The sequence below is a fragment of the Lithobates pipiens genome, unplaced genomic scaffold, assembly GCF_037356315.1.
Source record: "Lithobates pipiens isolate NorthernLeopardFrog02 unplaced genomic scaffold, aLitPip1_a1.2 Scaffold_22, whole genome shotgun sequence".
Taxonomy (NCBI): domain Eukaryota; kingdom Metazoa; phylum Chordata; class Amphibia; order Anura; family Ranidae; genus Lithobates; species Lithobates pipiens.
This window is the reverse complement of record NW_027507784.1, coordinates 276,232,687-276,248,851: the sequence shown is the minus strand read 5'-3', so window position 1 is coordinate 276,248,851 and position 16,165 is coordinate 276,232,687. Positions and strand designations below refer to the sequence as shown.

The window sequence follows — 16,165 nt, the reverse complement described above, 5'->3', positions numbered from 1 at the left end:
CAGTGGTGCCCATTCATATCAATGGGCAGGAGTGGTGGAGGAGTGGTATACACCACTCCAAACGTGCTGCTTGCAGGACTTTTTTTTAAGATCCTGCCAGCGCATCGCCTCAGTGTGAAAGCACTCTGTCTTTCACACAGACTGCAGGGGAGCCATTTTACAGGCACTTTACAGGCGCTATTTTTAGCCCAAAAGCGCCTTAAAACGCCACAGTGGGAAAGGTGTGTTAGATCAAGGGGGATTAAAAATAAATAAATAAAATAAAATCGGCCTAACATATCGGCCCAAAAAAATCGGCATCATATATCGGCAATCGGCCGCCATGATTTCTAAATATTGGCATCGGCATCGGCCAGAGAAAAACCCACATCGGTCGACCTCTAAACTGTAGTAATCTGGTTGCATTAAAAAAACACGTATCTTTGCACTTGAATGCAATCTAGTCAGCCTGCATTTAGAATTTACTGGATTTAATTTTTAAAAGGCTATGTATATTACCCCAAAGGCATGTATATAGAGCAAGTTATTTGATGCTGTCGTTTGGTACCTTCTGAAGAACACAGTCTGGTAGATCACAACTAGACTTCGCTGTCTGTCCTTTTAGCAACTCCGTTTTGTATTCTGCAAATTCTCTCTCCAGACTTTCAATTCTTCTCCATAATAAACTTTGATCTTGAATTACACCTTTGCTGCACAAATAGAGCATAATGAACATTTTAACATAAAGAGGAAAAAAAAGCTGTAATGGCATATCCTGCTAATTAGATTCTTCAAAAATTGCCAAAACTGAAATGTTGCTGTTTTATCATACAAGTAAAACATGCCTATACAGAAATCACAACAAAATATACCCACGTCATAGAACCCATTATATAAAACATCAAGCCTTATTCTGCATATCAGAAACCATATTCTGTATATAAGAAGCCATATCCTCAATAATTGCAACCACGCCGATTATTATTACCCGCGGATAATGGGTCAGAAACAAGGTTTTACATACTTGGTATTACAGCCGGCTTGCATTTTAAAAAATAGGAACACCATGTACAAACTTTCCCTCTATAATAAAATAGAACGCTACAAAAAATTCTAACACTCCAAACAGCTGCATTCTTTTTTTTCCTGCACTACTGATAAGTTTCTAAATATTTGTGGGAAAGGCCTAAAAAGCACACACCAGCTATCAACAGCCATTGATCACAGATAGAAGATTCATTCCAAGGCATCATCAAAATTCAGTCTTATAAATGGCTAATCTCAGGCCAGTAGAGGTAGAGCCCAGTGTAGGCGAGATGGGTTAAAAATATTACCTAGTATTAGTCTGCGCACGCTTCCGGTCTTCCTCAATGGCCTACAAGTGCAAGAAAATTGGTGAAACGCCAAAAATAAAAACTATAAATAGAAAGTCATTAGTACTCGAATGCTTCCTGTTCCCCTTCAGGGCTTTCAAAGAAAAGCATTTAGCCTGCAGTATCCAGGCTGCATACCTCTGATAGTTTGGTCAATAAAGATTCCAAGTGTAGGATACGAGCTTCATGATTCTTACTGATGGAGACCTCATCCTAAGAGGTGAAGGGATGAAAATGCACGAGTTAAACATCTGGCCTGACAACACTCCAAAAATTACTTTAACCAGCAAAATATTCATTTTTTTGCTTTTCTTGTGTCATCCCTTATTGTTAAAGAGCTTACACTTGCCAAAAACCAGGGTCATAATTAAATGTAGAAGTAGTGTATTTTCAATGAGCATATTTGAGTGGTCACAAGGTTTAACAGTGATTTTGGAGATTAATTTTACATCTTACATGCACTGTCCCCTTTTTTTTTTTTTTTTTTTTTAACAGCAGTTGAATAAATGTAGAGATTTAAAAAAAAAAAAAAAAAAAAGGGAATACATACGTCTCCTTAAAACGTTGTACAGAAAAGTGCCCATTTTTCCAGTTAGTTCCTGACTTTCTGCACTGGGCTGACAACACAGTGCCTTTGCTGCACTGAAATCCCAAGCAGTGTCATCAGCCTGAGCTCTACTCTGCTGACTATGAAGCAGCCAATTTATGTAATAAAGTTGAAAAAGGGAAGTAGGCGTTTTGTAGCCTAGCAATTGAGAACTGGCCAGGGCTGAAAACCCCGCTTGTGATTTCAGTGCCGCAAAAATGAACCACTTGCTTACTGGGCACTTAAACCCCCCTCAGTCCCAGACCAATTTTCAGCTTTCAGCACTGATGCACTTTGAATGACAATTGCGCGGCCATACAACACTGTACCCAAATTAAATTTTTATCATTTTTTTCCTCACAAATGGAGCTTTCTTTTGGTGGTAATTACAGCTGGGAGCGTTATTTTTTGCTAAACAAAAAAAAGATGCAAAATAAAAAATAAAAAAATCATGTTTAATAGTTTGTTATAAAATTTTGCAAACAGGTCATTTTTCTCCTTCATTGAAATGCGCTGATGAGGCGGCACTGGTGGGCACCGATAGGCTGCACTGGTGAGTACCGATGGGCAAGGATAAGATGGGCAAGGATAAGATGGGCAAGGATAAGATGGGCACTAATAGGTACCACTGATAGATGGGACTGATTGGCACTGACATGTGGCACTGGGGTGCAGCACTGTTGAGGCAGATTGTGAGCACCGATGGGTGGCACTATGGGCACCGATGGGTGGCACTATATTTGGGTGGCACTGGCAGGGGGCACTGATAAGCTGGCCGTGATCAGGACTGATGTCCCGATCACGGCCGCCGGTGATCGGCTTTTTCTCCTCGCTCTGTCAGCGCAAGGAGGAAAAATAGCTGATTACCGGCTCTGTTGTGTCACATGATCAGCTGTCATTGGCTGACAGCTGATCACGTGGTAAGGGGTCAGGATCGACCCCTTGCTCAGATCCGTGATCAGGCGAGTCTCAGACTCGCTGATCACAGAGCGTGCCGCGCACGCTCCTCAGGGGCGCGCAGGCCGCTCGTGCACAGGACGACATCAATAGACGTAGTCCGGGCAAAGCAGATCCGCGCTGTAGCAGTCATTCGGCTATAGCGCGGATCTCAAGCGGTTAAGAGAATACTGGATTTCGGGCAAATCATGAGATATTTTTCTGCACTTTTATAAAGCACGGGGAAATGTACAAGTATTGCAGAAATGTGCTGAATAGGTTTGTTTGATTTTGCCCAAGTTTATACTTTAAAACTACTGGAGATAATGGGGTCAATTTGCTTTGCAAAGTGCAGTTGTTTCAGAGCTTGGTAATTGAGGTAAAGGTTCACTTTGCCAAAAACTGTCAAACAGATTCATATGCCATTGTCCATTTTCAGTATTTGGTGTCTGCTGATTAGGTGTTTCTTGATTTGTGAAAATCACTTGACTTGGAGGTATCCGAGATGCTTTGCCATAATAAAAAATAAAAAATATAAAATAAAAAAAAGGGGGTCACTTTGCAAAGAAAACCCTTGGGGGTACTCCATGGCAACAGCATGACAGAAACAGGCTGAATAACGCTGGGAATCATACAGTCAGAAATAAAAAAAATTAGGCCACTTTGAAAACTGCTAGTTTTGAATATTACTGTGAGCAGGAGCTTAACAGTGTAAAATATTTAAGACCGCAAACCCCCCTAGTACAGCAAGTAAAACTACCAGGGCTGGAGTTGGATTTTATTTTTAGGTGCTTTCTGTGCAGCTATGAATGTTAGATTTTCTATCTTACAATTATACCTGTGAATCATGTCACCATTATTAATCCCCAAAACCTTGGAAATACCAACAAGCAACAGCTCTGGTGGATACGTGCTCCAGCCAACCACTGTCTCACACAGTTGTGCTCATAAGTTTATATACTCTGGCAGAATTAATGATTTCTTGGCCATTTTTCATAGAAATTGAATCTTAACAGTAAAACATTTTTAACTCGTGGTTAGCGTTTGGATGAAGCCTTTTTTTTAATCAATTGTTTACTCTTTAAATCAATCACAACACAAACTACCCAAATGACCTGATCAATTGTGTTTAAAAAGGTCAATGAGTTTCTAGACTCCTGACAGACCCTTGCATCTTTCATCCAGTGCTGCACTGACATGTCTGGATTCAGAGTTATGGGGAAAGCAAAAAGAATTGTCAAAGGATCTGTGGGGAAAAAAAAAAGTAGTTGAACTGTATAAAAAGGAATTGTTCAAATTCTAATCAAGAAGTGGAAAATGAGGTGTTCTGCTGAAACTAAACCAGGGTCAGGTAGACCAACTAAAATTTCAGCCACAACTGCCAGGAAAATTGTTTCAAAGAAAAACCCACAAATAACTTCAGGTGAAATACAGGACTATCTGAAAACATGTGGTGTGGCCGTTTCAAGATGCACAATAAGGAGGCCCTTGAAGAAAGATGAGCTGCATGGTCGAGTCAGAAAAAAAAAAAAAAAACAACAACAATACATTACTACGCAAATGCCACAAAGTATCCCTCTTACAATACGCCAAACAGCACAGAGACAAGCCTCAAAAACCCTCAAACCGTCTGCCACAAAGTCATTTGGAGTGCTGAGACCAAAATTTTGCATTTTGGCCACAACCATAAATGCTACATTTGGAGAAGAGTCAAAGCCCATGATGAAAGGTACACCATTCCTACTGTGAAACACGGAGGTGCATCGCTAATGTTTTGGGGATGTGTGAGCTACAGAGGCACAGGAAATTTGGTCAAAATTGATGACAAGATGAATGCAGTATGTTAACAAAAAATACTGGAGGAACATTTGCATTCATCAGCCAGGAAGCTGTGCATGGGACGTACTTGGACATTCCAACATGACAATGATTCAAAACACAAGGTCAAGTCGACCTGTCATTGGCTACAGCAAAATAAAGTGAAGGTTCTGGAGTGGCCATCTCAGTCTTCTGACCTCAATATCATTGAGCCACTCTGAGGAGATCTCAAACGTTCAGTTAAGACAGCCCAAGAATTTAAAGGAACTGGGGGCTTTTTGCCAAGAGGAATGGGCAGATTTACCACCTGAGAAGTTAAAGAGCCTCATACACAGTATTAAGAATAAATGGCTTCAGCCAAACACTAACCATGAGTGAAAAACATTTTTGTGCCATTCATATTCTCAGAAAAACGGGCAAGAAATCAGAAATTATGCAAGGGTATGTAAACTTATGAGCACAACTGTACACCTTAGTAATGGTTAGTGAAGCTGCCCATCAAAGTGATGGGGCAATATTAAAATGCATAAGGGGGCAGAACAAGGTCAAAGGGGACAGAAGCTGGTCATATGCATCAGAGTACCAGAGTTTCTGAAGTATACACTTTACAACCACCACCCAATAAATTTTGTGTGTTTCAGTGAAATGTACAATATTCACCGTAGTTTTTTCATGCAATTCCAATTTCATTTTGGCAAAGCGCTCATCGAGAAGGCTGGCAATTACACTTGACGTGTGACCTTTGTCACTCAGCTGTCCCATCTGTTCTCGAATATCCACAACCAGAACTTTCAGTTTCTTGTAATCTTCCAAATGATGATCATGATGGGCAGTCATTAACCCGAAGTTCTTTTCCAGTTCCCTCATTCGAGCATCAAACTGAAGGTTCAATTCCTGAAATAGGTTAACAGACTTTTAGTAACCATTGACTAAACCATGTAGACCCCTGACCCACATCACAAAAGGCAAAGGGAAAGCGTTTTTCTTATGAGCTCTATTTAATGTGAACTGTTGGCAATTTCAAACAAACGTGTTTAAAATAGATGTATACCGTAATTGAATGACATTTTGAGGCAAGAGAGAGAATGAATATATATATATATATATATATATATATATATATATATATATATATATATATATATATATATATATATATATATATATATATATATATATATATATATATATATATACACATATACATATACACACACACATAATTATAATAGTGCCAACAGTTTACGCAGCGCTTTACAACGTATAAGGGGGGACAACACAATTACAGAACAATACAAAAAAGGTACAGGAGGGCCCTGCTCGTAGAGCTTACATTCTAAAAAAGGGAGGGGGTGGTGGTACAAAAGGTAATAGCTGCAGAGAATGATTTGATGGGGGTGGCTCGGGGACAGTTAGGTGGGTGTGGGATAGGCTTCCCCGAATAAATGAGTTTTCAAGGATCTCCTAAAGGTGGACAGGGTAGGGGCTGATTGGACAGACAGGGGCAGAGAGTTCCAGGAGGAAGGGAGAGGCTCTGGAGAGGTATTGAAGGCGAGTATGAGAAGAGGCAACAACAAGGGAGCTAGAAAGCAGGAGGTCCTGGGAGGAGCGGAGGGGACGATTTGGGCGATATCTGCAGATGAAGTTGGTGATGTAGATGGGGGCGATGTTGTGGATGGCTTTGTATGTTATGGTTAGCATTTTGAATTTTACGTGCGGCAGTCACAGAACGATTAGTGAGGTGTTTAGTCTAGCAGCAACATTTATAATAGACTGAAAGGGGGATAGCCTGCTTAAAGCGAGAGTCCGCCGTTTTTTTTTTTTTTTTAAAAGCCAGCAGCTACAAAATACTGCAGCTGCTGACTTTTAAAATAATGACACTTACCTGTCCAGCGCGCCCGCGATGTCGGCACCCGAAGCCGATCTCTCGATCGTCTCTCGGGTGCTGCTGCCGCCATCTTGGGTATGGGAATCAGGAAGTGGAGCCTTTCGGCTTCATTTCCCGGTTCCCTACTGCACACGCGCGAGTCGCGCTGCGCAATAAGGATGGTCACCACCGTCTCTGGGATCCGTGTGTTTCCCAGCAGGCAGCGGGGGACTTTCGGAAAGGGGCGTACCCTCTGCAGAATCTACGCCGGAAGTGGGTGCAGATACCTGTACTGTACAGGTACCTGCACCCCCCTCCCCCCTGAAAGGTGCCAATTGTGGCGCCGGAGGGTTCCAATGAGCGGAAGGTCCACTTTAGGGTGGACCTCCGCTTTAAGGGTAGGCCATTAAGCGATGCATACTAGCACAATATGACGACATTAATTTGCAGGGAGAAGATTTTTTATTTTGTGGTTTACTACCACTTTAAGAAGGCTCTAATGCAGGGCTGTTACTTTTCAAAAACTTAAAATGGCAATTATAACATTTAAAAGGGGCAGTAAAAGTTTCCACTGAGCATTGCAAATACTACAAAGTGTTCTTAAAGCTTAATTAGGGGCTGCAGGAGGTAGAAGCAGGTATGTGGGTGACAGATGTGTCTAGTTAAACTGGAACATTGAGTTGTCTCATTCTTTAAAACCAATGTACACTCTAAAATGGCTCACAGCCACAGTAACAAGTACTACTTGTACGGAACCCAGAAATGGATTTGCTTGCTCAATAGAATTGCATTCTGTAGTCTGAGAATTGCAGCCTGCATGTCGCTGTGCGCCTCTCCTCGGGCTACTGTTGGCACATGAGCAGCATAACCATGGGCGCATAATCTCAGACTCAGAAATAACAAAGAAAGGAAGGCAACAGTATTAAAAAACAAAAACCCATAACTCTGCACACACGGAAAACATCTGGAGGGTCAAAAATATAATGATTTTTAATGTTTAGGTTTACAAATCAAGTTTCATTTAGGCAATCTGGTGGTGAGGTTAGCTGGAAAGTTCCATCTAACATGCATGACATTTGTTTGAACGTCCATAATTTCAAATTTTGCTCACTATTAGCTGGCCAAGGTCCACATAGTGAACTCTGCAAAATGAAAAGGGGAGTGGGTCAAAGAGGTTGCACTGTTCGTGCACTCCACTGTATTTTTGTATAGAAATCTTTTTCCTGGTTGCAGCCAAACCAACCAGGTTCCTGTATCATATGTAAAATTACATCTATTAAAGTCATGTTAACTGAAACAAAAAGGATAGACTAAAAAGGTTTACTCTTTGCACAATGTAAAACCCATGACACTTTAGAACTGTGAACAGAGAAATTATATATACAATATATATGTACTGTACAGGTACCTGCACCCCCCTCCCCCCTGAAAGGTGCCAATTGTGGCGCCGGAGGGTTCCAATAAGCGGAAGGTCCACTTTAGGGTGGACCTCCGCTTTAAGGGTAGGCCATTAAGCGATGCATACTAGCACAATATGACGACATTAATTTGCAGGGAGAAGATTTTTTATTTTGTGGTTTACTACCACTTTAAGAAGGCTCTAATGCAGGGCTGTTACTTTTCAAAAACTTAAAATGGCAATTATAACATTTAAAAGGGGCAGTAAAAGTTTCCACTGAGCATTGCAAATACTACAAAGTGTTCTTAAAGCTTAATTTCAAATTTTGCTCACTATTAGCTGGCCAAGGTCCACATAGTGAACTCTGCAAAATGAAAAGGGGAGTGGGTCAAAGAGGTTGCACTGTTCGTGCACTCCACTGTATTTTTGTATAGAAATCTTTTTCCTGGTTGCAGCCAAACCAACCAGGTTCCTGTATCATATGTAAAATTACATCTATTAAAGTCATGTTAACTGAAACAAAAAGGATAGACTAAAAAGGTTTACTCTTTGCACAATGTAAAACCCATGACACTTTAGAACTGTGAACAGAGAAATTATATATACACATTACATGTTAGAAGCCCTTTAAATATTATTTCATTATCTTATCAGTCTAGAACTAAGAATGTCTTATGTTCAGTGGATCCTTTTTTTTTTTCTCAAACAGAACATACGAGTAGTAACAAACATTTCCAGAGCATATTCATTACATGTGAATTGCGGCTTATAATAAGCAGAAAAAGGAGACCATTAGTTATGTGCGAGAGTGGATTACTTTTGTACTAAGTACATCACAGGGGTTTTTATTTTATTTTATTATTATTACAAGCAGATACCAACTGTCAGTTCTACTATTCATCTATTACATCTAGATCGCTCATCCTGCATGTATTTTTATTTTTTAGACCAATTTGCCATGTATGGGCTTCAAAATATGCGATCATATATCAAATCTACTGGTGCCCAAAGTCTCTCGTACTTCGTGCCTGTCCCCCTATGCTGATATATACTTTTTTCCAAAACAGAGTGTTTGTGCAATCCATTCCTGGACTGTGGGCGGATCAGTGGATTTCAAGTGTCTTAGGATCAGCATACGAGCCTGGAACAGAGCTCGACCAATAGCCTGCTTCAGGATACCCTCCACCTTGAGGCCATCTATTATCCCCAGCAAGCATGGTTTAGGATCTCAGGACCTGGAAAGCTCTGTTAAGAGTATCAATGATCTTCTTCCAATATGAATGCAGCTTGGGACAACGTCATAGAAGGTAGATGAGATTTTCATGATCTCTGCAACATCTAGTGCAGGTAGCATCTGTACTCAACCCCATGCAAGCTAATCTGGCCGGGGTATAGTGTACCCCAAGGAGTATATAAAGCTGGGATAATCTGTCACATTCAGCGAGCACAGGGGTACCGCCTGTAAGGCCTCCTCCCACTGTTCCTCCTTGAATGCCCCAACATCCTGCTACCACTGGGGCGCTACCTTCAAAATGTGTGTCCCCTAGGAAGCGGACCAGAAGCATGGCATAACAGCAGGATATAAACCCCTTGTAGGTATTCATTTCAAAAAGGTAGTTAAAAATAGATGTAGAACCCAAGGCCCAAATATCCGTCCCCGTCTGAGCCTCTATTGCATGTTTTAGCTGCCTGTAATAGAAGTACATTGAGGCCGGCAGCTGGAAGGCCTCCCTAAGCTCCGGGAAAGATCTTAATCTGCCATCTTTAAAAATATGGATCATGTGAGACACACCATATTGTTTCCATCTCAGGTCGTATGGTAGTTTTGCCATTTCCTGGTAATAGTTATTCTCCCAGATAGGGCTATATTTGGTTCAGTGGATCCTTTGTGTATGGTTGTGGGGGTTGATCTAAACATTTTACCTGCTTCTAGGCCCACAATCAATTTGAGGTTAAGTAAATCTTTTATGTTTACGTAAGATAGTTCAAGAACTGCACACTGTTCTCAGAGGGCTAAATTTAGTTGGTAATGCTGTAAATGAGAAATAAATCCCAACTTCTAAAAAAAAAAATAGCAGGCTTTACCAAAACAGGTGTAATATGATCCATCATCTTATCTGCATTGCCACTAGAGATGAAATATTACCTTCTTGTCATGGTCAGACAAATATATATCGGACATTGGCTTCAGGCTGGGAATAGGATCTTCGGTTGTTTTTGTTGAATAGGACGTAAATCCCCCGAGTGCTGGCAGCATGGCAAGCAAGGTATCAAAGCCCCACCACCAGAGACCTGCACAAAATAAAACACATGTAACCAATAAAATCCTCCTCCAGTGTCACACACCAACAAGTTCAAATTTACAGGATCTGGCTGACTGAATCCAATACCACAAAATATTGTGCTTTGTGAAGGTTTAAAAACGAATACTGCATCTCCCCACATCCATTATACTGGAACGGGTACCTTGTCTGTACAGGGACAACTGGATTATTTAAAAGGTAACTCCACTTTCAAGAAAAAAAATGGTGTATAATAAAAATTGTGACAAGTGACAGTAAATTTTTTTTGTGTAAAATTTAATGCAATATGGCAACATGAGGGTGTCCCATGCACAGATGCGAAACATCCCCAGAAATGTAATTTCCAGCTTTTTTGAGTGGTTTACCAGAAGTCTGCACTAAGATACAAGTCAGATTTTTGCCATCCCCTGCAACAAAAATTTAATTTGTGGTGAGATACTCCAAAAAAAGGGAAAAAAATCACATCTAAAGGATGTAGACTGTCACTTTCCTCATTAGAACCCTGCATATGCAGTAGCTAATGGATAACTAAATTAAAAAAATATATATAAATAATATATACTCATATTCACATTGCTCATGGACACAGATAAACCACCATTTTTTTTATATTCTGCAAAAAAATAAATAATAATAATATATAATCACAGTAATGTACATAGATCACAGTGGGAAAAAAAAAATTCTCAACAAAAAAGTGGAGTTACTTTTAAAGTATTAAAGTATCAGAGCATGTTCGCTTTACAAAATGGAATGAGGTGAAGCTGTGTTAACTTGAAATGCCCAATAACACAAAGAAAAAAGAAAGCAACAGCATTTTTTTCCAGCATGTAATTGGTGAATTGGGGTGAAGCTATGCAGACCTCAATCTAGACAGCAACCCAAACTCCTCTCAGAACACCCAAGAGATCCAAGTCAACAGAGTATGCAGAGAAGCGTTTGGGTTGCCATCCGGCAGATGGGAGATCCAACATTAGGTTGGAGTACACATGCAGCATATTGCATATTATTAACTCTTCATGACTGGGATCAAAACAAACCTAAAGCTTAAGTTCATTGACGGACACAGCTCCATTAATCTTGACCGTAGGGTTATTACGCCACCTTCAGGAGAGGACTAGGCAGAACATGTAATACATGTCAAAAACAGAACTATACAGTTCCGCCCAGGGGGGCGATCCCTCTGGTAATAACCCCTCAGCCCGCTTCCTGCAGCTCAGTACGTCAACATGCAGTATAATGTAAACCAATAGGAGCGGAGGGTGCTATGTCAGTTTATGAACTTCAGAGAAGAGGATTTTACCGCGAGTACAAAAATACTATTTTCGCTTTCGTTCATTGATGGACACAGCTCCATTAATCGTGACCATAGGGAAATCCCCAAGCAGTGTCATAACGAGGGGTGGGAACAGCAAACATAACTTCACCCACAACTAGAGGCGCTCTCCAACAGGAGAGTCACCATCTGAACCAACCGCATCATAACTTGCGGTCAACATATGCATCAGAATGCATTGGACAATCAAAATGCAACTTTCTGCAACAAGAAGAAAGTGTAAATTGCAACATTACACGGCCGCCTGCAAAACTTTGTGGCCAAAGCAAGCATCAGAAGATGTGCTTACATCAACTTTGTCAAGTTCTACAAAGTCGCTGCCTTACACACCTGAGAAACTGACACTTGATGTCAGAAGGCCCAAGAGGTCCCAATGGCCCCGGTGGAATGAGCCGTAACAGGAAAGGGCGGCACCTGCCCCTTCAAGGCATAAGCCTGGACCACGATCTGTCTGATCCATCTGGAAATGGTGGTCGACGAAACCGCCAGCCCTTTTTTCGGACCAGCTACCGAAACGAACAGAGAATCTGACTTCCAGAAAGGAGCCGTGGCAGACAAATATACCCTTAGAGCCCGGACCACATCCAGGAAATGGAGGGTCACCTCCTTAGGATGTGTTGGCTTAGGACACAGAGATGGGAACACAATGTCTTCATTGAGATAGAAGGCCGAAACCACCTTTGGCAGAAAAGAAGGTTGTGGACGCACCACCACCTTATCCCTGTGGATAACCAGATAGGGCAACTTGCAAGACAAGGCCTCCAGTTCAGAAACCCTCCTGGCAGATGTAATAGCCACTAGAAAAAGACCACTTTCTGAGAAAGTCAACAAGGGATTTTCCCTGATGTTCTCAAACGGCGGTTTCTGAAGCGCTGATAGCACCAGGTTCAGAGTCCACGGGAGGTAGGGGTGGACGCACTGGAGGGACCACATGCCGGACCCTTTGAACAAAAAGGTACTCACCAATGAGTGAGACGCCATGAGTGAGACGTCAGGGGTCGTTGGGGAAAAAAAACCAGCTAAGGCTGATATCTGTCCCTTGATGGTGCTCAAGGCCAACTCTGGTCCACTCCACGCTGTAAGAACAGCAGAATCCTGAACACTGAACAGGCGCGTGGACACCCCATCTCCTCACACATGGAGATATAAGCTTTCCAAGTACGACGGTATATCTTCCAAGAAGATTTTCATGCCCTCAGCATAGTGGAAATTACAGCGTCCGACAGACTTCGGTTCCTTAGCACCTGGCTTTCAACAGCCATGCCGTTAAAACCAGCGATGGTAAAGCAGGATGGAGTATCGGACCTTGTGACAGAAGGTCTTCTCGCATCGGCAATCGCCAAGGAGCATCCGCTACCAGGCATACCAGGTATGCAAAGCCAAATCTGGGGCAATCAGTATTACTGCAATCCCCTTGGCCTCCAATCTGCAGAGCAGACGTGGTAAGTTTGAGCGGAGGGGAGGCGTAAATCAGCTTGTACTGCTCCCATGGAGCCACTAACGCGCCCGACGCGTCCGCCCAAGGATCTCTTGTCCTGGACACGAACCTCCGCTCCTTTTGATTATCGAAGATCCACATCTGGTGTGCCCAACCGCAGGCAAAGCCGCCTGAACACCTCCTGATGCAGTGACCAGTCTCCTGGGTCCAGCATCTGGCGACTTAGTCCGGCTGCCAGTTTTCTACTCCCGGGATGTATATAGCCAACAGGGCCAGTACGTGTCGCTCTGCCCACCGAAGGATGTGAGCGACTTCCCGTGCTGCAGCCAAGCTTCTTGTTCCTCCTTAAAGGTTGACATATGCCACCACCGCAGCGTTGTCTGACTGGATTCTAAACGGACGACCTCGTAGGCTCATCGACCATGTGGAGAGGCATAGCCTGATCGCTCGAAGCTCGAGCACATCGATCGGCAGTTGGGATTCCTCCCTCGACCAGAGACCCTGGGTCGATTGAACTCCCAGTACTCCACCCCAGCCGGTCAGGCTGGTGTCCATTATGATCACCGTCCAATGAAGGGGCAGGAACAATTTCCCAGACTGAAGGGCCGGAGATCTCAGCCACCAGAGAAGAGAGTCCCTGACTGTTATCCCTGGATCGACAGATACGGTTGAACCAGAGATTTGTTCCATTACAACAATATCTCCTTCTGCAAGACTGGTGTGTTGAGCGTACGGTACCGCCTCGAAAGAGGCAACAACGAGGCCCAAAACTCGCATGCAGAAACGCGACAACCATCTGCAGTTCATCAACAGCTTCACCACAGCTCCGAGAGAGTCTGCAGCTTGTCTGAAGGGAGAAACACTCGCTTCCACAGAGTCCCGCGGTAGGCCTAGGTACTCCAGGCGCTGGTTCGGCATGAACACCGACTTTGGGGTTCAACACCCACCCAAATTCCTGTAACGTTTGCATGGCGATCACCACATCCACTAATTCTGGAGGCGGAAGCTGCTCTCAGGAGTTGCCGCAACAGCGCCAAAATTGGAGCCAATACCTTGGTAACGACTCGGGAAGCTGAAGCCAGCCCAAAGGGAAGAGCCACAAACTGGTAGTGGTCTTCCCCTACTGCAAATCTCAGAAACCTCTGATGCCCGAGGCATATGGGTATGTGCAACTACACGTCCTGGATATCCAGGGACGCCAGGGGGAGTCCCCCTAATGGAGTGCAGCTACTACGGAGCGAACCGATTCCATTCTGAACCTCTGTACTTTCACAAAGCAATTGAGGGCTTTCAAGTCAAGGATTGGACATACCCCTTCCTTTTTGGGGATTACAGATTGGAATAGAATCCCTGAAACCTTTACATTTCTGGAACAGGCACTATGACCCCGCAGCTGAGCAGGTCCCTTACTGCCCCAAACAGGGCCTCCCGGTGAGCTGGGAGTAAGGGTATACTGGGAGAGAAAGAATGTGTTTGGTGGCCAAGAGAGGAACTCTATCTTGTAGCTCGATGAAATCAGTTTGCAGACCCATTCAGCCGAGAGGCCCACCAAGCTGCAAACTCCCGAAGGCAACCCCCCCACCCGTGCGTCAGGCGGGGGCAAACCTTCATGCAGTAGCACTTTTGCTTGCAGGCTTGCGAGGCCAGGGATGCTTCTATCCCTCTGTAGCCACCCTGTCGAACTGGGAGTGTTTACCTGAGGTCCCGGGCGGATGAAAAAGACTCTTGAGCGGAAAAGGAGGGCCCTTGCCTGCGGCTTGGCTCCTTACCCTTCCTGGACTGTGGGAGCAACGTGCTCTTCCCACCTGTGACATTCTTAATAACGTCATCCGGCGAGGCTCCAAATAGCCGCTCACCAAGGAAGGGCAAATCCGTCAAGGCTTTTTTTTTTATTTATTTTTTTAAGATGCCTGGTCCGCAGACCAGCATTTCAGCCAGATCAGGTACCGTAGCACCACTGCCGATACTGATGCTCTGGAGAGCAAAAGGAGTGTATCCAGGGCCACGCCACAGACATACTTAAGGCCGTGCACTAACTGGTCTGCTAGTTCCATGCAGACAGGAGAAGACTGCTGCTTCTCCAATTAAGGTTTGCAACAGTTTTACCCACTCAATAAGGGTCTGCACGACACTAATGCCATGGCCAGTACCGGTCGTAACGCTGACCCCACTACCATAAACATGGACCGAGCCCCTTCTACCGGGATCGTGGTTACTTTGTTTAACCTGGATACTGGGGGGGGATTCCATGACCAGGGGAGCTGACGATTTTTTGAAAAGGTTCAAAGGGGTAAACCATCGCCATTCTTTTAGGGGCCGATACGGGAACACCTTTAGGTGTACAGGCTGGCTTACGGAACCCAAAAGGGACCGCCACGTCAGCAGAGGATCCTATATTTTCAGGGTATCATGCATAGCGGTGATAAGTGCTCCAACTAGGGCTTTTTCCTGTGCGGACACGGAATCATCTTCACTGTCCGATCGGTCCTGGGCAGCGTCCTCTGACACAGAGCAGGTCAACCAGTCACTGCATTGCCAGAGTCTGAACTCTCCACAGAGGACCTGGGGGCAGGGGTCTTTTTTTACCCCCCTTGCGCCCACACATCGCCTCCACCCTGACCATAAACGTTTCAAGGACTGCCGACAAAGCGTCCAAAGGCACTGCACTGTTTGCAATTGCAGGGAGGTCTGGGGAAGAAACTCCAGCTTCTGACGCCATGCTGGCCCACCCTGTCTGGCACCCTTGGGGACTTAGGACAAGGTGCTCAATCCCACCCTCCTAGCTGCTACAGACTGAGGGGCCCCCACCGCAGAGAGAATTTTTTGTGATAACATTACTACATATGCTTTACATGTTGTACATATGATTTATGGTATAAATTAAGAGCTAGACAATTATTCATGTGCAGTTAAAATACAGTTTCCAATTTATGTATGAATCACAATATTATTTACTTAAATAACTTATTGCGGGTATTGCTATGATAAAAATGCTGCCATTAGCGATATAGTGCATATATACTTCTACTTCTAATATGGAGTACTATTGATGCATGTTATATAGTGGTATACACTGGGAGATGGGCAAGGCAATAGGTTGTCTTCACATCACTGTGCTTAGAACAGTCAC

At 43.6% G+C, this 16,165-nt stretch overlaps 1 protein-coding gene across 2 annotated transcripts in view; it reads right to left on the bottom strand.

The window, feature by feature from the left end:
* The window catches only part of SUN1 (Sad1 and UNC84 domain containing 1), a 112,701-nt gene that overhangs the window by 25,330 nt on the left and 71,206 nt on the right, over nucleotides 1–16,165 (bottom strand). For both annotated transcript variants that reach the window (XM_077449064.1, XM_077449063.1), the window contains 5 exons: nucleotides 10,105–10,250; nucleotides 5,353–5,586; nucleotides 1,491–1,565; nucleotides 1,314–1,354; nucleotides 548–689 (listed from right to left, as the gene is read on the bottom strand). In XM_077449064.1, the coding sequence (XP_077305190.1) occupies nucleotides 548–689; nucleotides 1,314–1,354; nucleotides 1,491–1,565; nucleotides 5,353–5,586; nucleotides 10,105–10,250 (638 nt within the window). The remainder of the gene's footprint in view (nucleotides 1–547; nucleotides 690–1,313; nucleotides 1,355–1,490; nucleotides 1,566–5,352; nucleotides 5,587–10,104; nucleotides 10,251–16,165) is intronic.